The sequence below is a fragment of the Leptonychotes weddellii genome, chromosome 9 (assembly GCF_054177405.1).
Source record: "Leptonychotes weddellii isolate Sample4059 chromosome 9, ASM5417740v2, whole genome shotgun sequence".
NCBI classification, from domain to species: Eukaryota; Metazoa; Chordata; class Mammalia; order Carnivora; family Phocidae; genus Leptonychotes; species Leptonychotes weddellii.
This window is the reverse complement of record NC_138377.1, coordinates 92248450-92272144: the sequence shown is the minus strand read 5'-3', so window position 1 is coordinate 92272144 and position 23695 is coordinate 92248450. Positions and strand designations below refer to the sequence as shown.

The 23695-nt window shown below is 37.9% G+C and overlaps 1 protein-coding gene across 1 annotated transcript in view; it reads left to right on the top strand.

Annotated features, from left to right (window-relative positions):
* The window catches only part of HERC1 (HECT and RLD domain containing E3 ubiquitin protein ligase family member 1), a 188953-nt gene that overhangs the window by 106645 nt on the left and 58613 nt on the right, over window positions 1-23695 (top strand). Inside the window, exons 26-36 of the mRNA XM_081831870.1 lie at window positions 2961-3229; window positions 5932-6147; window positions 6863-6983; window positions 7221-7458; window positions 7614-7807; window positions 10727-10882; window positions 13100-13206; window positions 13736-13846; window positions 16014-16190; window positions 21508-21747; window positions 22109-22301. Coding sequence (XP_081687996.1) covers window positions 2961-3229; window positions 5932-6147; window positions 6863-6983; window positions 7221-7458; window positions 7614-7807; window positions 10727-10882; window positions 13100-13206; window positions 13736-13846; window positions 16014-16190; window positions 21508-21747; window positions 22109-22301 — 2022 coding nt within the window. The remainder of the gene's footprint in view (window positions 1-2960; window positions 3230-5931; window positions 6148-6862; window positions 6984-7220; window positions 7459-7613; window positions 7808-10726; window positions 10883-13099; window positions 13207-13735; window positions 13847-16013; window positions 16191-21507; window positions 21748-22108; window positions 22302-23695) is intronic.

Genomic DNA, 23695 nt, shown 5'->3' with positions numbered 1-23695 from the left:
AGAGAAAGAGCACAAGCAGGGGGAGCGGCAGGCAGAGGGAGAAGCAGGCTCCCTGCTGAGCAAGGAGCCCGATGTGGGACTCAATCCCAGGACCCTGGGATCATGACCTGAGCCGAAGGCAGACGCTTAACCGACTGAGCCACCCAGGCGTCCCTGTTACAAGTTTTTTAAAGACTAAGAGTTCTTTCATCTCTCATTTCCATAATGTTTTTGTTTTAAAGTATTTTTTATGTCAGCCTAAATATTTGGGTTACAGTTATTTTATTTATTTATCCTAATGCTTTCATATCGTGTTTTTCTTGTTCTTTCTTTTAGTCATACAAAGTTTTGTTTGGGTCTTATCCCTAATAAATTGCATCTTCTACATTGGGGTCAGCAAACTATGCCTAGTGAGCCAAGTTTGGTCTGCTACCTTTTTTTGTAAATAAGGTTTTCTTGGAACACAGCCACACACTCATTTGTTTATATATTGTCTATGGCCGCTTTCCTGCTACAACAGCAAAGTTGAGTGGTTGTAGCACAGACCTTTATGACCCAGAAAAACCTAAAATATTTACTCTCTGACTCTATACAAAAACTTTAGCCCCTGCTTTAATTTACAGAGAGGATTTGAATGGGTTACCTACCCAATCCTAGAACATTTTGGGGTATATTAAAGCAATTCACTCTTTGTATATTCTTCACAGTTGGACCTTTGTGTAGGCAGGCAATTGACATTTCCATGGACTAGTGACTCGTGATGTTGACTAGTAACAGGAATATGTAAGATCCCATAAAATTAAGGAATTAGTGTTATTAATTTAACAGATCAATTTTTTGAGTCTCTGTTTCCTCAATTGGAAATTGAGGACTACATAATCTTCAAGGTCCCTTTTACTTCTGTGGTTCTAACACTAGCTCATTGCACAGTAATTTGTAAGTATTGGAAAACAGAAGAACTTTTTATTATGAAATTTTATTATTGAACAAAGAAGTTTAATGCAAGAGCCAGAAACTATCATTTGTAAGTTAAGGCTATATCCAGATTCTGAATTTAGGGTGCTTAAGGAAATGGAAAATGATTATTTCTTTTTTTTAAAAATTAGCTTCTGCTTTATTCTTTAAATATCATTTTTAATTTAATACATTATCCATTCTTGACATTATTCTTTGGATTTTTTTACTCTTTTCTATTTTATGTGAAAAAATACTCAGCTATACAATTTGGGGAATTTTTCAGATTGATTATTTTTTATGCTCAGTAAAACTGAAAATTCAGCATTTTTTAATCTTAAGAATTCTTGCTGAAACATGGAAGGCAGATAAACCATATATTCGTTGCCATTTTAAATTATTCTGGTAGAATGCTTATAAATTATTTCAGTTGCTTTATAATATTAGCTGAATTTCTACATCTAATTTTGAAGTCCTAGGGTTTTACTGACACCAGTGTAGTAATTCAGAAATAAGTTAAGCAGTAAATATTGTATTAATTTGTTTTCTCTGTGGGCATTAGTGTTTAAGTAGTTCTCTTCCCAAATCTTTTTCATCTTGTTATGCAACAAATATAATTTTTGGAATGCATATTTTATTGGGTACCTTAAGATGCATTCCTAATAGAGAACTTTGGTATATTCACATGATAGGACATTATATAGCATTCATACAAATGAACTATGGCGACATGCAATAATGTGAGTGAAAATTGGCAGTATTATATTGATGGAAGAGAGTATGCCCAAAAAATTTACATAAAATGATATTTTTTTATAAAGTCAAAACCTCCTAAAACTAAACATTCTTTGTCTTGGGAATGAATACATATAAGATAAAACAATATTTAGCATTAATAAAAGCAAAGGAATGATAAACCCAGGTTAGGGATAATGACAACCGTAGCTAGGAGGAGATAGGGAGAGATGGCTTGGAGGAGGAACAGATAGGTAGATATAAGTTACTATCAATTTTCTAGTTCTTGTGTTCACATTTTTTATAAATAAATACAGAAGCAGGCCATGCATGGACCAATGATGAGAGTATATCATGAGCCAAGGATTATGATTAATCTAATTCATGTACCTGAGATCAATTAAATTAAAAAAGACAAGGCTTGTAAGAACTGGACATTTACATATTTATTTAAAGCTAATATTGGCATGTGACTTGGACAGTTGTTGAGTTCAAACATATTAACATATTTGTTGTCTAATGTTTTTGTCTATTTAGTCGAGAAAATGCCCACTGGCAAAAACTAATGGTATTATATCTAGCAACTATTGTGACATCACTTGGTAATTTTAAATAGATATCATTTACAGTAAATCTCATATATTCTTGTCTGTGAAACTTTGCTTCCTCTATATAGGAGTTTCACAACCTGCAATAAATATGCATATGACACAGTGAAAGTGTTCCTTATATTATGAAACCCAAAGGGTGATGTTTATGTCTCCTTTTTGTGTAAGTTTACTTGCCCTTCTATATTCATTTTTTTTGGTAATGTTTCATTGTAAATATGTAGACTCTTTGCTCAGTCTTAACTTACTCTTTGCAAAAATAACGTTAAATCAGATGAAGTCCTATTACTATTAGGTCTTACCAGCAGTGTCCCAAATGTCAAGTTCTTTTTTGTTCATAAATGGTGGTCTGGTTTAATACTGCAGAGCATTTTAAGCTAAGCATTTTGAGAGCAGCTTCTGCCTTTCTTTTTCTTGTGGCAGCGTGTTGCTAAAGCGCTTACAGAGACACTGATACATCAAACAGGGCTTTCCCTTTATTTTCTTACATTGCTCTACTTTTTGTTTGTTTGTTGTTTTTTACCAAAGCATTTTGCTCAGATGCACTTAATGCATGCATGTATTCAAACATGAGTGTCCATTTCTCACCAGTTGGTATGGTAGCAGCACCCAGCCCTCGTCTAGTTTCAGAATGTATGCTCTACTTGGTTGTCATTGATACCTGTTTGTTCTGTTTGTGTGTAGGTCCTTTGCACAGTCAGTTGGAATCCCTGAGTGACTCTTGGGCTCGCCTGAAACATAGCAGAGACTGGTTATGCAACTCCTCTTACTCCTTCGAGTCTGATTTTGATCTGACCAAGTCTTTGGGAGTTCACACTTTGATTGAAAATGTTGTGAGCTTTGTGAGTGGAGACGTGGGGAATGCCCCAGGTTTTAAGGAACCGGAGGAAAGTATGTCTACAAGTCCCCAGGCCTCCATCATCGCGATGGAGCAGCAGCAGTTAAGGGCAGAAGTAAGTCTTTGATATTTACTCCTCGTGAGGCACTATGGAAACCCAAATCACCGAATGCACAGTATAGGAAAAACTTTTCCTTTTCTTCTACTCCTTCCCTCTCTCTTTCTTCCACCTCCACTTTTTGATGTCACTCTTATAACTAAAACAGCGTAATATTTTGTTTGAAGTGGACAAAAGTACATTTTTTTTTTTTAAGATTTTTTTTTTATTTATTTATTTGAGAGAGAGAGAATGAGAGACAGAGAGCATGAGAGGGAGGAGGGTCAGAGGGAGAAGCAGACTCCCGATGCAGGGAGCCCGATGCGGGGCTCGATCCCGGGACTCCAGGATCATGACCTGAGCCGAAGGCAGTCGCTTAACCAACTGAGCCACCCAGGCGCCCCAAAAGTACATTTTTAATTGCCATCTCTTAGAACAAGATACTTTAATCATAAGTCTTTCCTTGTCTCTTAGAAACCAGAGTGAGACTGGCTGGTGAGCATACAGATCGGCTTCCTGGAGCCTCCAGTTTTGACCCATTTGTCTCCATTTAAAAGGGGCTAGATTGCAGAAACCTTCATAGAGACATGCTGAAATCCTTACTTTAAAATGATGTTTCAGATAATGTCATTAACAAAATTGTGTGAAAAAAAGTTCAAATAGTCGTATTCAGAGTTACCTCTTGGGTTATTAAAATAGTGTATGAATATAGCTAATCACTGCTTGCTACTTCTCTGCTTGATATTAATGTTTGGGAGACATAAAGTTACTTTTGTAGTTTGTTAGAGCTTTTCTCTATTTTAGCAATGTTTGATAAATGATCTAAATGTGTACTAGGAAATGATAAATATCTCCAATATATTAATATAAAGTTAAGCATCTTTTATTATTATACAGAAATATTTGTCATTAAATTATTTTGAAAAACATAAAAAAATAAAAAGGGCTAGATTAGAACACCACAGTAATAATGATAAATGCTAAAATTAGCAAAACTTCAAGGAGACATAAGATGTCTTCATAGCCTCAAAGTATCTCCCTCAAAATATTTATAATTATTCTGGTTTTAACATATACACTGCTTTTTTTTAAAGATTTTATTTATTTATTTGAGAGAGAGCGCACGCACACAAGCATGGGGGAGGGGCAGAAGGAGAGGGAAAAGCAGACTCCCCGGAGCAGGGAGCCGGATGTGGGGCTCTGTCCCAGGGCCGAGCCGAAGGCAGACATTAACCAGACTGAGCCACCCAGGCGCCCCTGTACACAAATCCTTTAATACTCTTCCTTCCAGGAGGTAGAGCTTAATTCCCCTTTTTTTCCAAGTAAGCTGGACTTAGTGGCTTGGGGCTTACAGAGTATAAAAAGGGGGGAAAAATGAGTAATTTTACATTGCAGAAACCTGGTGGACATTACCTTAGCCAAGTGATCAAGATTAACATCATCAATAATAAGTTACGGTGTTATCATACATCTCTGAAAATAATGTGATGAGAAGAGGACTTTATGGTATTTTCCCCCAAATCCATAACTCTAGTCCAATTATGAGAAAACATCAGGCAAACCAAACTGAGGGACATTCTATAAAATACATGAACTGCTCTTCCAAAAGAAAAATGGAAACTGTCACAGACTTAAAAAGGAGACTAAGGAATCCCTATCTGGGATTGGATCTTGGAATAGAAAAGGGACATTATGGGAAAACTGGTGAAATCCAAATAAAATCTATGGCTTAGTTATAGTGTTGTACCAGTGTTCATTTCGTAGTTTTGATAAATGTACCATAGTTACCTAAGATGATAACATTAGCAAAAGGTAGGGGGAAGGCATACAGGAACCATCTGTACCATCTTTCAGCTGTTCTGTACAAGTATTAGATGTATAATTATTTCAAAATAAAAAGTTTATTAAAAAAAAGGATAGGCTGATTGGCCACAGTGGTGGGTATTGTCTTCCTAGGGAAGATAGAGCCCGATGTTCAGGAGAATCACAGAGAAACCTTTCAGAAATACTTTTTCTAGTTCTTGAATTAAACAGTATTCATTCTATATAACTTCATTATATCATAGTACCTTACGGTTTTGAAACCTTCACATATTTATTCTCATGAGCATCACAATGTAAGTTACTAAGTACTACAGTACTGGCCTCTTTTGACACATGAAGAAACTGAGATTCAGGAAGTTAAATGAGTTTCCCAAGGCCACACAGTAGGTGGAAGAGTCTGGCCTTGAAATTGGGTCTCTTTTACTTAAATCTATTTTCCCCGTTGTCCTGTGTAGCCTCTTTTTTTTTTTCTTTTTTTAAAGATTTTTTATTTATTTATTTGAGAGAGAGAATGAGACAGAGAGAGAGAGCATGAGATGGGGGAGGGTCAGAGGGAGAAGCAGACTCCCTGCTGAGCAGGGAGCCTGATGTGGGACTCGATCCCAGGACTCCAGGATCATGATCTGAGCCGAAGGCAGTCGCTTAACCAACTGAGCCGCCCAGGCGCCCTCCTGTGTAGCCTCTTTTATACTGAAGTATGCTTATAGAGTTTTTAGAAATATTTTGATTTTTAAAAAGTCATAATAATAAAATAAATGTTTAATAGAATAGATGTCTAAGAAATGTCAGAGCTTTCTGTGTGCTAAGTGATATATTATCTGTGTTGGAATTCCGTTGTATCTCAGTTCAGTGAAAGAGTCCGGACTCTAAAATATATTTATTTTACTTTTCTCAAGCTTCGTTTAGAAGCACTTCACCAGATCCTCGTTCTCTTGTCTGGGATGGAGGAAAAAGGTAGCATCTCTGTGGCAGGAAGCAGGTCAAGCTCAGGCTTCCAGTCATCCACACTGCTCACATCTGTGAGGCTGCAGTTTCTAGCAGGGTGTTTTGGTTTAGGCACTGTGGGACATGTAGGAGCCAAAGGAGAGAGTGGCCGATTGCATCACTATCAGGTGGGTGATGGATCTGTTGTGTGAGGATGACACCTTGCAGTACATTTAGATTATAAATAAATAAGCATATTTATACACGTGTGTATGTGTGTGAGTGTGTGTGTGAGTGAGTGTGTGTGTGTATGTATATATTTTACAAAATCAGTTTAATAATGCTAAATGTTCTGGTGTTTAAGATTGAGGTTTAAAAGTATAAAGACTTTTAAATGACTCTTAAAGGTATCTCATTGGTTTGGTTTCCTGAGTAATAGTAGTATAGTTGGGATCAGGTGAGCCATTTTTACTGTTATTCTTTTAGATTCTTTGCTGGCTCAGTTTTCTTAATCCTTAGCCAAATTGGATAGAGATAGATCTAATTTGGGATAGGGATTGGTGTTTGCGAGGATGGATTTCAAGAATTTACATTTGCACTTGATCACTTTACCTAGTTTCTCTGATGGCTTGAAAAAAATTTTTTTAGGTGTTGTCTTTATGTCTTCCATATTTAGAGAAGAAAAATTGCTTTGTGGGAAAGGAGAAAGATTATATAGAATCAAGAATTGTCAAGCATTTAAGTATAAACTTATTATAAAACTTTTATATACTGAAATATACTGAATAATTAAAAATCGCCATAAGGCTTTATCATAGAGTGGGATAAAATGTTACTACTTTTATTTGGGTAGGAGGTGTTATTGTTACTAATAGAAAAAGTAAATCTTTATATATAATTCAGGATGGGATCAGAGCGGCTAAAAGAAATATTCAGATTGAAATCCAGGTGGCCGTGCATAAGATTTATCAACAATTGTCTGCTACCCTAGAGAGAGCTCTGCAAGCAAACAAGCATCACATTGGTGAGTAACTGCCCCTGCAAATACAAGATGCAAGTTACATTTTATGCTAGATACTTTAGGTGTTCTATATCTTGTTTTAACATTAGTAGGTCAATTTACAGGTAGAGAATAAATATTTGAAAATGTAATAGTGTTCCACATTACTATTTATATTTTGGAATATGATTTATTTTAGTAAATGCTTTGTTGACTTCAAAGAAAATTCTCAGTTGTCTCTCTTTTTTCTTTCTTTTCTAGAAGCCCAGCAACGTCTCCTCTTGGTTACAGTTTTTGCCCTGAGTGTTCACTATCAACCAGTGGATGTTTCTTTGGCAATTTCCACTGGTCTGCTAAACGTATTGTCGCAGTTATGTGGCACAGACACCATGCTGGGACAGCCTCTGCAGTTGTTGCCAAAGACAGGGGTTTCCCAGCTTAGCACAGCTTTAAAAGTGGCTAGTACAAGATTGCTGCAGATTCTAGCCATCACTACAGGGTGAGCATTATAGATGTCTTGGTGGAACTATATGGGACCTAGGCTTTTCACATTTTAGTAATTTCCATTTCCCTCTAATCTCCTTTATGTGTTTGAGCACAAACAGTTGCCCAGCTGTGTTATTACCATTGTTCTTTTCCTGTTACTTCATGTAGGACTTATGCTGATAAACTGAGCCCCAAAGTAGTTCAGTCCTTGTTGGACCTACTCTGTAGTCAGTTGAAGAATTTGTTATCCCAAGCTGGTGTCCTCCTTATGGCCTCTTTTGGAGAAGGGGAAGGAGAAGAGGGTGAAGAAGAAGAAAAAAAAGTTGACTCCAGTGGAGAAACTGAGAAGAAAGACTTCAGAGGTAGCATAAACCCTTTTCTTTGTCATTATTCACAAGCATTTATTGAGTCCTCATTGTGTAAATATCATTAGAATCTAGACTTCTTTCTGTTGTGAGGAGTGAAGGAATTTTTTGAAAGAATTTTTATTCATTTATAAACCCCTTTTCTCTCCAAATACGTATGATTTAGATGAGCTTCTGACCGAACCTCCTCTCCTTAGAGTCAGTTAACCTTGATGCAGTGACCATACTGCTTCCTCTCTAGATTCAGCTTCTCATTGGCTGTCCCGGGTCTAGAATCTAGAGGTTCTAGGTGACTGATTCTCCCAGGTTATGTCTTAGCATTTGAGCATTTGATCTTGACAGCCCATCTTTAATCATAGTCTTGACTTAAGTGTTCCTCCAGGACCAAGGGTTTTCATATTTGGGAACTAGGTTAGAATTAGAATAGCTGAACTTCTTGCTAGGCTGTTATGTTTCCTGGTCACTAAAAAACTTATTGTATTTGTCATATATTTCATTGCTATATAATATGAGCATCTGATCATAGCTTTAAAAAACTATAGTGAACATTGTATTTCGGTAGAATTTAAACCCTGAACAGCAGAAGTGCTACCTTTGTCTGCTACATAATTAAGGAATAAAAGTTTAAAATTGGTCATTTATTTAAAAAGTTTTTGCAGAACTACCATGTCTTATTACCATAATAAACTCTGGGAGCCCTTAAAATCCTCTCTGTTAAAATCCTTTAATAATGTTAAAATTAGATAAAGTAATATTTAAATAATATTGTGTAGATAGGTGAGTGGATAGAGGAAATACCCTGTGGATACAAAAATGATAAAACATTGTCTCTGTCCTCAGGAATCTTCAGGGTAATGAGAAAGGCATACATGCCAACAAATAATTACAGTGTAATACAAGAAGCTCAGAAGAAAGAGCTGAATTTCTTAAGTCAGAATCTAGAGGATGGATGAGTCTGATTAAGGACCAGTTTTTGATTTCAGAGGCTGAACCTGTGGCAAATTCCTTCTCCCTGTTCATATGGAGAGTATGGTACTTAGACAAAGAGCATGGGCAGACTCAGAGGGGGTAAAATAAACACAAGCTTTTAATACCACCTCCTGTTTTCCTGAGATCCAGTGAGGAATACAAGGTGGTTAAGGTAATAGTTTCTCACCATTCTGTGCTGAATACTGCACATATGGACAGCAAGGAAGACGTAATAGAGTTACTTCTCAACCTGTAGGTTCCCAGGAAAACTGGGCCCTTCCATATCCAGTAAAGAAAGAAACAGTTCTTCCATGAGTGAACTCGGTAGGTGTAACAGCAGACTGAATCCACATAGGTCATCCTAGAGAGAATGTTGTACTCTCTCTATTCATGGGGATGGCTGGGAGTGAGACTGATTCTGGTCACATGCAGTGGCCAGCTTTTAATAACCCCACAAACTCTCTAAAATACTTAACTGAAAGTAAGGTGTACCTTTCATTTCAAACATAGTATTGTTACTGAAACAAACTGAATCACCAAGGTGTATCAACCAGCTTTATATTTAAGGTCTCCAGACTTCAGTTAATTTAATTAATTTAGTGTCTTGTTACAGAGATACTTGCTGGGAGTGAGGATGGGGGGTAGAATGGAGGCCTCATGAGAAAAGAGATTTTCCCAAGGATCTCTACCCAGAGAGAAGGCCACATAGAAGAGGTAGCTTTTGAACTGGATTTTGAAGGAATGGTTGGAGTGATATGTGGGTACCCAGGGTAGGTTAATAATTTTATATTCTTTAAACTGATATTATAAAAATATTTGCTTATTAGCATTTAAGCAAAGAAGAGTTAGAGTACCATGTGGAGGAAGTGTAGCAAAGGAGTACAATGGTCTCTAATTGTTGCCAGCGTTCTAGTTCTGTCATAGACCTGCACACCCATTTCAGCAGAACAGAAGTCCTCCAGTTATGATGAGATGTCTGTGAAGGTAGATTCCTGGCCATCTAAGTGTGGCCCTTGGTACGGGGGTCTCCCTCTAAAGTGACTTGTCTGTGTATTCCTTAATTTGACATGCCAGAATCTCCCTGAAAGGAGTGCTGTGTATACCTGCCTTCAGATTGTTAGGATTTTGTATGTTTTTGTGCCTCTTAGAGGTTGACATTCTGGGCAACTGCCTCACTGGCATCCTTCCTCCCCTTGAGTCTTGAGTGGGACTTTGCCAGGCTGAGAGGGTATAAAAGGTGTTGGATGATGATAGAACATGGTGTATTACATGAAGAGCAGATAGTTCTCTGGTCTCAAAATGCACAGTGGGGGAGGGAATCTATGAGGGGGCCGAGAGTCTGGTACTGATGCTGGTGGAAAAACTGGGAAGATTGGTTAGGGCACGTTTGTATGAAAGATCTTTATACATGGAGTTAGTGCTCAGGCATATCAGATTCAGGCCTGGAAGTTTGTTTCCTTATAGAATCTGAAAGCACCAAGGGGTTTTTAGAGATGTGATTCTTAATTTGATTGGGCTGGGGGATCATGGACTTTTTGAAAATGTGATCCACGTTGTGAACTCTTTTACTGATCAAATACACAATTTTCATACAATTTTAAGGGGGTTCACAGACCATTTCCTTCAGATTCTACCTGGTAAAACTCTAGACTTGGATAGAGAACTGTTGTTTTTCAGAATAGCAGTAAAAAAGAAAATGCACAAAACCAAATACACATACTTTATTCTAGCAACCTCACTATTGTACACAAATGTAAAAAATGTTTTAAGCTTGGCATTATTTTCTGACCTTTCCCCATTCTGTTAAGTTTTAAAAATTTAGCAGCTAATTGACAACTTAAATTTTGAATTAAGTTTGGGCATCCTGCATCTAAATGCAAGTTACTTGATAAGACATTTTCCTGTTGATTTTTGGTTGTAATGTGAACTTGTCTTTTCCCTCTTCAGCTGCTCTTAGGAAACAACATGCAGCCGAACTGCATCTGGGGGATTTTTTAGTTTTTCTTCGCAGAGTTGTATCTTCAAAAGCAATTCAATCAAAAATGGCTTCCCCAAAATGGACAGAAGTGCTTCTAAATATAGCATCTCAGAAGTGTTCTTCAGGTATATGACCTTTGCCTTGTGTTAGAGTATTTTTATACATCACACGTATTTTATTCAGATAGTGCCGGACTTGAACAACATTGGATATTTGACCTTGATTTCAAGACTTTTATTTTATTTATTTATTTTTTTATTTTTATTTTTTTTAAAGATTTTATTTATTTATTTGAGACAGAGAGAATGAGAGACAGAGAGCATGAGAGGGAGGAGTGTCAGAGGGAGAAGCAGACTCCCTGCCGAGCAGGGAGCCTGATGCGGGACTCCATCCCGGGACTCCAGGATCATGACCTGAGCCGAAGGCAGTCGCTTAACCAACTGAGCCACCCAGGCGCCCTCAAGACTTTTATTTTCTAAATACTTACTTGATCAAAAGAAAAATCTACTTTCAGAAGTAAAAGTTGATAGGAAATAATAGAAAGTAGCACCAGACTAGATGATAGATTTAATCTAAAGAACTTGACGCTATTTGTTTGGATTATCATAATAAAAATAAGCAGAGAACATACTGTTTAAAATGATAATTTGGCACAGATTTTGACATCACTTCTTGATTATCAAAGTGCAGATCTCATTTGTCCATTTTCTCTTATCATAATATGATTTCTGTTGTCTTGATTATAACTTCTGATTGTGTGCTATCTATGAAAGTTGTATGTAATAAGCTCACCTCCCAGTTCTTAGCCTAGAAGTTTGGTCTGCTTGCATGGATTACTGTCAGTCCTTTCCTAGTCTTTTTTTTCAATTGTGGTAAAATATACATAAAATTTACAGTGATATAAAATAAAATATAAAATAAAATCTACAGTTTTAACTATTTAAGCATTGCAATTCAGTGACATTCAGTACATTCGTAGTGTTATTCAACCATCCCTACTCTCCGTTTCCAGAACTTTTTCATCAATCCCCAGTCTTTCTTAAATATGCTAAAACATCATTTAATTTTCTGTGGTACCATGTTATTTTATATGTATGCATTCTCAATATACTTTGCTAGTTTTTCTTAACTAGTATAACTTAAAACAGCTTTTTTTCTCTCATTTAATAAGGTGAGGCTTATATTGATTAATGTCTTAGAGCATAAAGAAAAAAATCAGATACTCATTTATTTTTAATTGGTTTTGTTGTGGTAGAAGGTATAAAAAAAGAGCATCATTATTCTGCCTCTACCTTTGCTTACTTTAGAAAAGTACAAACTGTTTACTTGCCATTAATCCTAACAATCTCTGGGAGGCAGTCAGGGCCTGCCAGGATGGAGAAGAAGCCATGAAAGGCTATGATAAGCTTGAGCTTTAGAGATTAACAGATCCATTTAAAATTCTACCTCTGCTGAACTATGGTCACCTTACTTCACTTCTCTCAGCCTCGGTTTCCTCATCAGTAAAATGGGTAGGATTTGTGAAGATCAGTAGAGTTAATGTGTATGAAATGCATAACATAGTAGTACTTGGCACAGTAGTTATTATAGTGCTATTCCCTTTATATATACATAAAAATCCTCCCCCCGGGCCCCCCTGCGCACATGGGCGCTCTCTCTCTTTGGTCTCTCTCTTTTTCTCTTTCTCTAAAATAAATCAATGAATCTTAAAAAAAAAGGGGGGGTGCTTGAGTGGCGCAGTCAGTTAAGCATCCCACTCTTGGTTTCGGCTCAGGTCATGATCTCAGGGTTGTGAGATTAAGCCCCCCCGTTGGGCTCCGCACTCAGTGAGGAGTCTGCTTAAGATTGTTTCTCCGCCTCTCTCTTTGCCCCGCCCCTCATGTGTGTGCCCTCTCTCTCTCCCTCTCTAACAAATAAATCTTTTTTTTTTTTTAAGATTTTATTTATTTATTTGAGACAGAGAGAATGAGAGACAGCATGAGAGGGAGAAGGGTCAGAGGGAGAAGCAGACTCCCTGCCGAGCAGGGAGCCCGATGCGGGACTCGATCCCGGGACTCCAGGATCATGACCTGAGCCGAAGGCAGTCGCTTAACCAACTGAGCCACCCAGGCGCCCTCTAACAAATAAATCTTATATATACATAAAAACTGAGATATAAACATGAATATTCATGTACATTGGGTATGGGATGAGTCCAGAATTCTTGTGATAATAGGTTAAAGTGTAGTCCATTCCAACCATAAATGGCTAATGAGCCTCAGATATTTTTATTCAAGAAGTTCATTTACACTTTGAATGTAAGTCACACTGATAATAAGAAAATGTCTTTTCCCCCCTCCCAGGTATTCCTCTAGTTGGTAACCTAAGAACGAGGCTCCTTGCACTTCACGTCCTTGAGGCTGTGCTACCAGCTTGTGAATCTGGTGTAGAAGATGATCAAATGGCTCAGGTTTCTATTCTTTAAAGCTATTAGAAGATATTTTTCACATGTGTAATATAATTCACCCCAAATCCAAATTATAGTCTCTTCAGTGGTAAATGTGTCATTAATTCAGTAGCAAAACTTCTGCTTCTGAGATTGCTTTATTATTTCATTTCCAAGCAAGGAGAAAGAAATTAAGCTTATGGGTGTGAGGAGTAGGGGAATAGTGAATACTTGGAAGGTCAGAAGGAAAGGAAAATCTGTGGAATTTCTTACTAGGTTTGGGCCTCTAGAGAGAGAAATATGTGTGGTTGTGTGGCCTTATCAGAGGTCCATATAGTGAGGAAACATGGAGGGCCATGGAACCCACTAGAAAGTGGGTTAATGATCCTTCTAAAAAAAGATGTTTAACTTACAGACACCCAAAGTAGCTTGTACATTGTTATAATCAAATTTCATATTTGACTTAATATTACAGTTACATGACTTATTTTTTCTAAAATTACTTAAAATTATCTTTTACAAATTTCATCATTCTTTTTCTTTCAATAAATAGGTTGTTGAACGCCTCTTTTCCCTTCTGTCGGACTGTATGTGGGAGACACCCATTGCTCAGGCCAAACATGCTATTCAGATAAAGGAAAAAGAACAAGAAATAAAGTCACAGGTAAGTGATTCTTCCAAAAAGGTATTTTTAGACAGCACAAATGACTACTATCCTGTCTCCTGTCTCTGGACTCCTTCTCCTCTGGGGGACTTTGTTCTATCAGTTATTCCATATTCTTTTTGCACTTTCTCCTTCTCCACTGGTTCCTTTTTCTCAACTTATAAACATCTCTCATTCCTACCCTCCCCAAAATCCTTTTTTTACCCAAGAAGCCACCCATGTCCTCTCACTTGTCCTTCACTGCTAAGCTTCTCAGAAGAGTAATTTTATACATATTTATAAGCCACTCCTTAGTTCTCATGTTCTCTTCAATTCAGTTGTTGCTCTTCCATCAAAACACTGAAATTAAATGACAAAAGTAAGTGCTAATTGCTAAACGTAGGATGCACTTTTTTGTCTACATCTTACTTGATCTCAGGAAACTCTAGCTTCTGTTGTTTTCAAAATACTGCCTTCTCCTACATCTCCATTCCTCTGCCAATCCTTGGTTCCCTCTAGAGGCATTTCTTCTTTGGTGCCACGTTCTCCTTCCCTCCATCCCAAACTCTGTTATCCCTCAGAGTTCCAGTCTTACCTTTTCCAGCCGTCTGGAATATATCTGGAACCATTTTCACCTATATGCAGTGTCTTCCAAACTTAAATGCCAGCCCAGGTGTCTCCCCATCAAACTTTTTTACTTTTTTCCATGTCCATTTTTTAATTGGTGGCACCACCATTCACATAGCTTCCAAACCTGTGTTCTTGGGAATTCTGATTCTCCTAATGTCACCCCATCCATGTAGTCACTAGGCCTCATTGATTTTACTTCCTAAATTGTTCTGAAATCCATTTATGTAGCTACCTTAATCTTTCTCTTAGTTTTCATGGGCCCACACTTTCTCTGGTTTTCCTTCTATCTCAGTACAATGGCTTCTTCTCATTCTCTTTTATTAGTTCTTCCTCTTCTGTTTAAGTGTTGGAGTATCCCAAGGCTTGGTCCCAAGACCCCTTCTTTTTTCAACCATCATCCCCGCTTCTTCATCACTTCTTCAGAGTTCCCTTTCCTGATCCTAAATCTAGAGTTACTTGTCACATACTCTGTTACATCATTTGCTTTAATTTTGACATAGCACATACCTGATATTTTTTTATGTATCTTCTGTTTCTACCTTCTAAAGTGTAAGTTCTAAATAGTTTTAAATATATTATTTAATTACATATATAATATAAATATATTAGAAATACATTATTTAAAACTATGTGTTTTTATTTTATATATATTATGAATATATAAAATATATTTTTTTACATTTTATATATATAAACATTTTATTATTTATACATATAAAAGTTATGTGAGAGCAGAGACCTTATCTATCTAATATACTGCTGAATATATAGGACCTGGTATAATGTCTTACACATAGTAGATGCTTAATAAATACTCATTGAGTGAATTAATAAATTGAAGTCCTCACTGTTTTTTACCTGAACTCTTGCAGTAATCTTCCGATTGATCTCTCTGCCTTCATACTGTATACCCCTGGTAAAACAATGTTTATAAAGCATTGATCTGATTAGAGATCCTCTATATAAATTTCTGTAAGCACTCCCTATTGTCTGTAAAGTTCAAACTTTAAATGGCATTCAGGGCCTTCCATGATTTTGTTCTTCTTCTCTTTCTAGCCTCCTTTTCTGCCATTCTCATCCTCCAGACATTCCACACTGCTTGCAATTACTATAAATCACTGAACTCTGTTGTACCTCCATGCCTTGGCACAGTGCTCTACTTACTGCCCTAAATGCCTTTCTCTTCTTTGATCAGCTGCCGAATGCCTTCTTATTATTTAGGACTCAGCTCAGAAGATATCCTCTTTTGAATACTTTCCTTATCCTTCCCAAGCATGTTTAGACACTTACACCTTTATGTTTCTGCTATACTGGTCATGTAACTTCTGTTATTCTCTCACAATACTGGTGTTATTTATTTCTCTGGCCCCTAATTGGACTGTAAGCTTTATGCAGAGGCCATGCTGTATTTATCATTGTGTTCCCATTGCCTGCACAGTACCTGGTACATAGTAGATATTTAATAAATATTTGTGGACTCAAACTAAGGAGTCTTAGAATATATATTAACTGAGATCTGGATTATCCCAAAGTACTGACCCAGCTTCCTTTTTGGTAGAAGCAGGGAGAGTTGGAGGAAGAAGATGAGAATCTTCCTATACAAGAAGTATCATTTGACCCAGAGAAAGCTCAGTGTTGCCTAGTTGAGAATGGACAGATTTTAACTCATGGCAGTGGAGGAAAAGGATATGGATTGGCATCAACTGGAGTAACTTCTGGGTGCTATCAGTGGAAGGTACGTAGAATTCTAAGTAGTTTTTAGCATTTTGTCTTTTAGTCCTTTTCTCCCCAGGTTCTTACAAAAAAATGTATGAAAGACTTTTAAAAAATCATATATAGGGGCACTTTGTTGTCTCAGTTGGTAGAGCATGTGCTTCTTGATCTCAGGGTTGTGAGTTCAAGCCCCATGTTGTGTGTGGAGCCTACTTAAAAAAAAAAATCATCATGTAAATGTTTTATCTTTACGTAAGATGTTAACAAAAATGGCACTGAATGAAGGTATACAAGAAATCTGTTATTTTTGTAACTCTGTTATAAATTCTTCTCAGGTTATCTCAAAAAAATTTTTTTTTTTTTTTAAAGATTTTATTTATTTGAGAGAGAATGAGAGAGAGCACATGAGAGGGGGGAGCGGGAGAGTGAGAAGCAGACTCCCCGCCGAGCAGGGAGCCCGATGCGGGACTCGATCCCGTGACTCCAGGATCATGACCTGAGTCGAAGGCAGTCGCTTAACCAACTGAGCCACCCAGGCGCCCTCAAAAATTTTTTAAATGAGCAGTTAAAAAATGTTGATAATCCCTCTTATGAGGGGTCACAGAGATCATACCCAGCCATGAAAATACAGTAATCTGTGTGATGTTTCTGCCTAGGAAAGCCCATGAGAGACTAAGTGCCTAAGATTTTTTTGGGTGCTGGTCACATACCCTCTGCCTTGATATACACTAAAATTTTAGTCCCAGAGGGAAAGGAGGTGTTAATGCTAAATGATACTGTTGTACAAAACAGCCCAGGCACAATGAGCCACCCTCATCAGTTAGGGAAAGTTTTTATCGGTGAAGGAAACTGTTTACCAGTCTAGTTCCAAATTTCAGACAGGGTCCAACACTGCAAGCAGGACTTTCTAAGGATGGCAGTCTCTGCTATATTAATTCCTTTTTGGCATAGTCCACCCCCTTGGCCCTTGGCCACCATCTCTTTACAGTAAAATTATCAGTAGGACCCTAGGCAGCAGGGTGAGACCAACTTGTACTATTGAGGGGGTCCTAGACTTAGCTAGTTAAAACAAATCCCATTAACCGTAAAGGCCTGTCATAAAAAGCCATGTGGATTTGCCCTTAAGTTTTTGTATTAACTGGCTTAGGCATCATTTCAGCACAGCACAACTCTGGCCAGTCCAGGGCTTAGGTAGTGTCATGTTAGGGTGCACACACAAGAACTACAGTTCTAGAAGGCATACGTGCTATCCTTGGAAACGAAGAGTTTATGATTGTTAGGATACCCCTGGTCATGATGTACAGTATTAAGCAGAACAAGTTAACAGGGCCCCAACGTGACCTTCCACCAGGGGTACCTCCCACCCTCTGCTCCCAGTCAGTTTGAATAATTTAGAGTCAGTGGGACTCAGGGACTGCCTAAAGGCAGTCAGTTAAATGGTTTTACTTATCTGTGATACCAATTTATTTGCCTCAAGAGCATGATGACATCTAGAGGTGTGCTGTGGAATATGCAGGAGCTAGGGCCACTCCCTGTTTTTCATAGTCTGTCAGTTATGATGGGAGGCTCAGCAGTCAGGTTGAATTTGAAGTACTCACAGCAGCCTTCAAGACAACATGGATTTTTTTTTTCCCCCTAAGAAAAACAGTTCTGAAAAACAAAGATCATTAGGGGCGCCTGGGTGGCTCAGATGGTTAAGCGTCTGCCTTTGGCTCAGGTCATGATCCCAGAGTCCTGGGATGGAGTCCCGCATTGGGCTCCCTGCTAGGCGGGGAGCCTGCTTCTCTCCCTCTGCCTCTGCCTCTCTCTCTCTCTCTGACTTTCATGAATAAATAAATAAAAAAATTAAAAAAAAAAACAAAGATCATTAATGCCGTCCCCACTCCTCCACACTTCCCAAGGGTCTGGGTTTTTTGTTTTTTTTTTTTTTCTCCCTTATTCTGAAATCATAGGTCTCATTTAGTAATTATAACTTCGGAGTTTTTCAGTCATGTTTTTTATCTTCATTTAGACCTTTTGTACAGAAGGGTTGGGTGCAAGGACAAAAGAATTTTCACACAAAACCATTTTCATACAACTTAACCAGAACAGTTAGTCAGGAAGTTGATCAGGACAAAAATCCCAGTTAAAAATTTTTTTTCAAAAGGTTTAAAAACCTCTTAACTCTTTTATCCTAATCATTTATCTAGTGAGCAGCCTAGAAAAGATCAATCTCTTTCTGGAAGAAATTCTTTTAATAAAAGGCCTTACTTAGATGTGTCTATCAGAAGAAAGATGAGACATGGAGAGTCAAGCTATCAGTCTGTTGTTGCAACCTGCAAGTAATCCAAAAAGCTGAACATAGTATAAGCCAACAGTAGTGGGATGTCCCCAAGAAGAGGTTGCAGGTCCAATCGATTAAGAGTGGATGGCAAGGTCATACTCCCTGTGGTATGCCTTCCTCCAACTACATCATTAGAGGAGTGAAATCAGTTTCTGTGTCAGAAGTATGGAGCCAGTTAGCTCAAATTTAGATGGTTCCATCAAAGAACAAGCCCTTTCCTAGGGGCATCTGCAAGTGACCCAGACAGTCCAGCCAGAATCTATGAGGTTTTCAGAGTTTGTGGCCCCACAGAGGAGTCCTAAATCTGCAACACTCCCAAAATTTGAGTTTTGTTCTTTGGGCCAGTTCCTGCTTTTGAATTGAGCACAGCTCATGTTGGGTTGAAATAGCCCATGGCAGACAGTATCACGTTTTAGCTTGGAGTCAGGTCCAAGCAATTAGAATCTATAAATTCAGGATTCTGAAAAGCTGACAACTTTTTTGGCATCAATGAAGCCTAGAGGTTGTCAGACCAAACTGCTGTGTTTCAAATCCAAGTGACAAGCAAGGCTTTTCTAGGCTCTTTTTGCCTTGTCAGTCTCTGAGTCCAAATTTAGCCAGTCAAAAATATGCACTTTAGGCTAGAAAATCATTAGCCTCTAAAAGTCAGACATCAGATTTTACTGATGAACTGAATGGCAAGTGAAAACTACTTTTTAAAACTCTGAAAATATATCTGTGTATCTCTGGAGATTATCACTCTTTATATATTGTCTCCCTTTTTTCAGAGGCTCCAGTAAGCAAAAATCATAGCAAAAAATCATCAGTTATGGAAGCTTATTTTGTTTCTGATACTCAAAAGAGATAAAATTTACCCTCTGGTGGCAAAAAACAAGGAAGTTGTGTCTCCCTAACAATTTTTCCTTTGTAGCTTTCACTGATCAGGATGATCCCTTAGCATTTATGAAGTTACAAGCCTGTAATATTTTACATCAGTTTTATTACACATCTAGATGAAATAGCCACAAAAAAAAGCTTTTTTTTTTTTAAATTTAAAATTTGGGGCACCTGGATGGCTCAGTCATTAGGCATCTGCCTTCGGCTCAGGTCATGATCCCAGGGTCCTGGGATTGAGCCTCGCATCAGGCTCGCTGCTCGGCAGGAAGCCTGCTTCTCCCTCCACTCCCCCTACTTGTGTTCCCTCTCTCGCCGTCTCTCTGTCAAAAAAATAAATAAAAATCTTTAAAAATTTAAAACTATTCCCCTTCAGATTTCAAGTTTACTCAAGGTCTTAGAGTGAATTTAGGGTAATTAGTTGGGTCAGGGGCACTGCTACAGCAGTGGAAGCATCTAGGCTAAAGAAAATAACTGGAGAGGTCTTTTCTTTTTTCTTTTCTTTTCTTTCTTTCTCTTTTCTCCTTTTCTTTTCTTTTCAGCTTTGTTCCAGCTCTGGGAACTGATTTAACTTTTTTCCCTCTTACTTGGAGGAAAGAGGAACACACACTTCTAATATTTTTGGTCTACCCAGAACTCACCTTTGGGGAAATTTGAACTTTTTGCCCTCCCACCCAGAGGAGAGACAACTGCAAATTAATTTGTATTCTTTGGCCCATCCAAAGCCCATTTGTAGGGATGTTTGGGGCCCATTGTTTTCCCTCCCACAAGAAGAGAACATCACAAATTTTACCCTGACTGCTCTCTTTTTTCTCACTTTAACCAGGCCAAAAGCAGTCATGGGAGCCAGTGAGCTAACTCTTCTATGGTTGGATCTATTATTTTTGAGTTCCATAGGTAACTTTACCTCTCCCAACAGATAGCAATTCACTTGCTGTTTCATAACACGTGTTAACTCCATAGCCACCAGACACCAGCGTTTTGTCTTTACCACTTCTCTCTCTCTCTCCTCCAAATAGCACTGTAATTATATTTTAATGAGTCAGTTCTAATGAATCTTCTTGTTGCCACCACTGTGTCAAGGGTCCCCAAGATGACCCCTATATTCAAAGATTTGGTAGAAGAATTCATAGGACTCAGCATATAGTTTTACTTATGACTAAGGTTTATTGTAACCATCCAGTAAGGACTTAAAGCTGGGTAAAAGAGGAAAAGACCAAGGTGGAATCTGGAGGAATCAGTGTGTGTGCTTCTTTGTGTTCTCTCCTTCCCATGAGGGCTCACATGGAATATGCTCTTTTCCCAGCAACCAAGTGCAGCAGCATGTATGCAGTGTGTTAGGGAAGCCCATTAGAGACTTAGCACCCACAGTTTTTTACCAGGGGCTCATTATGAAGGTGTACTCTGCCTCACATGTACCAAAATTCCAGACTCCCAGGAGGAAAGCAGGTATTCAGCATAAACCGTACTGTTCAAACACTGAATGCCTGGTGAGCTACTCTTATCACTTAGGGAAAGTTTGGTATCAGTGTAGGAAACTGTTTACCAGTTGAATTCCCAGAGACTAGCCAGGGGCCAATGATTCGGCTCAGGTCATGATCTCAGGGTTGAGATCAAGCCCCATGTTGGGTTCCGTACTGGGCGTGGAGCCTGCTTAAGATTCTTTCTCTAACTTTCTCTACCTTTCCCTCTGCCCGTCCTGACCCTTCTCTCCTCTCCAAGAAAAAAAAAAGAAAACCAGTTTCAGGCCTGCTATATTAACTCTTCTCTGCACAGAAATATACATAAAAGAGTAAGAAAATTTGAATGTAAAGAACTGAAGCTTTCCATTAATGATTTTTCTGGACTGGACATCTTCAGCTTCATAATTGAATTATAAGCTAAAATTGTTTAAATAAGTACTCAAAGGTTACTCTAAATGTTCTATAGGTAAAAATTAAGTTTGTTTTTAAATTGTTATAAAATGATGAAATTGTTTCATTTGTATCTTATTTTCACTTAGGATGGAAATAAACTTACATATTCCCATAAATGCATCAATGTTGTTTATGAGCATATTCCCCAGTATTGGTTTATGCAATTAATAGTATATAAACAGGTTTTTTGGATATTAGTGAACATTACCACTTTCATTTTATTTTAGTTTTACATTGTGAAGGAAAACAGAGGAAATGAAGGCACGTGTGTTGGAGTTTCTCGCTGGCCAGTACATGACTTTAACCACCGTACTACCTCGGATATGTGGCTCTACCGGGCCTATAGTGGTAACCTCTATCACAATGGAGAACAGACTCTGACGTTGTCCAGCTTTACTCAAGGAGATTTCATTACCTGTGTGCTAGACATGGAAGCCAGGACCATTTCCTTTGGGAAAAATGGAGAGGTACTGAAACTCATTCACAAGCATTACATATTTTCTTGTTTTTATTTATACTCAACTCAATTATTTAAGTGCTGGTTACTCAGTTTGTAGATTACCCCCTCTTCTCTGCTTTTACTTTATTACCTTTTGGTTCTTTCACCAAACAACAGAAAGATGGTAAAATCCCAGTAAGATTTTTGAAGCAGATGAACAAATCAGGATCATTTGTTGTATGTGGGATTTTCTTGGTTAGCAATGTTATTTGAGATTTGTTCTTGTAAATTGTGTTCTGTCTCATAAAAGCTTTGAATCTTAATGTGATTGGATATTATACATTAAAAAAAATTTCTTATTTCTTTTAATCACCTCTGCCACACTGTAGGAACCCAAATTAGCTTTTGAAGATGTGGATGCAGCAGAGTTGTACCCATGTGTCATGTTCTATAGTAGCAACCCAGGGGAAAAGGTAATGAAACCTCAAACCTTTATACTTAAGTGTAAAGAATATTTGTCTTTTTTTATTAATATTTGTTTGGCTCTGATAGAGTTTATAAATAGAATAAGCTATTTCTACCGTTAAAGTACCTGCTCAGGTAATTTGCTCTCCAAGAAAGTTAGATTACTTTTAGAAGGTACCTTTACTCTTCATTAAAGCACTATTTGATATTCTGGCAATTTGAATGTAATAATTCCTTTCCGTTATAGGAATTATAGGAAACAATTTAGGAATAATCTGGTTCATTAGCAGTTGTGCATATAGGAGATCTAGAAATAATATTTTTTTTTTAAAGATTTTATTTATTTATTTATTTGAGAGAGAGAGAGAAACAGCATGAGAGGGGAGAGGGTCAGAGGGAGAAGCAGGCTCCCCGTTGAGCCGGGAGCCCGATGTGGGACTTGATCCCAGGACTCCGGGACCATGACCTGAGCCGAAGGCAGTCGCTTAACCAACTGAGCCACCCAAGCGCCTGATCTAGAAATAATCTTAAACGTAATCAGATACCATTAGCTGAATAATGGAAGTTGTAGTTGTGATGGGGAACTTGACGTTCATTCAGCTGAGGGGGGTCCTTATACCTTATAGATGGTGTAAATTTGAACCCTAAACACTTCAGGAGGACAGTATTAAAGAGATACCCTCTCACTAAAAACTTTTTTTTCTCCTCCTCTAACATCCAGGCAGAGACAAATTTCTTTGTGGTCTCCCTGTGCTGATGGGTGGATTTGTTTTCCTCAAATGAAAGGATGTAGTATAGCCTAGCTCTGGTCTCCAGAATTTCTAGTTATTTTGTAGTAGAAAATTTTCACACTGTCATATTTCTATAATGGGAGTGCTGGACTTGATCAGTCCTAAGCATGAAAGTTAACTTTTATTCTGTGCTTTTAAATATGTTTTAAAAATTGCCAAGGTGGTATAATTTTAAGCTAGCAATTCATGAGAGAGGGAAACTGCCTCTTGAATAAGTAATCAACAAAACTGGAGATGAAGTAAAGAGACAACCCAGTACCTGCAGTAGTCCTTTCCCCCAGTGATATTCTCACAGCCCAAACTAGGCTTTGCTATGTTCTACTCAAAATGATGGCCTAGTGCTCCCCAACATCTGTGAACCTTGAAGGAATTAATTCAACCTTGGACTATGTATCAACCAATTTATTCTGCCCAGAAGCCTTTTCTGATAAATTTCACAGTCTCTGATAAAAACAATATTAATGGTAATTAACATCTTTTTGAACAATTTACTGTGTATCTGGCACTGTAGTAATAGGCACTTTATGTACATAGTCTCATTTAATCTTTAAAATAACCATAAGAGGGCGCCTGGGTGGCTCAGTTGGTTAAGCGACTGCCTTCGGCTCAGGTCATGATCCTGGAGTCCCGGGATCGAGTCCCGCATCGGGCTCCCTGCTCAGCAGGGAGTCTGCTTCGTCCTCTGACCCTCTCCCCTCTCATGTGTTCTCTCTCTCTCAT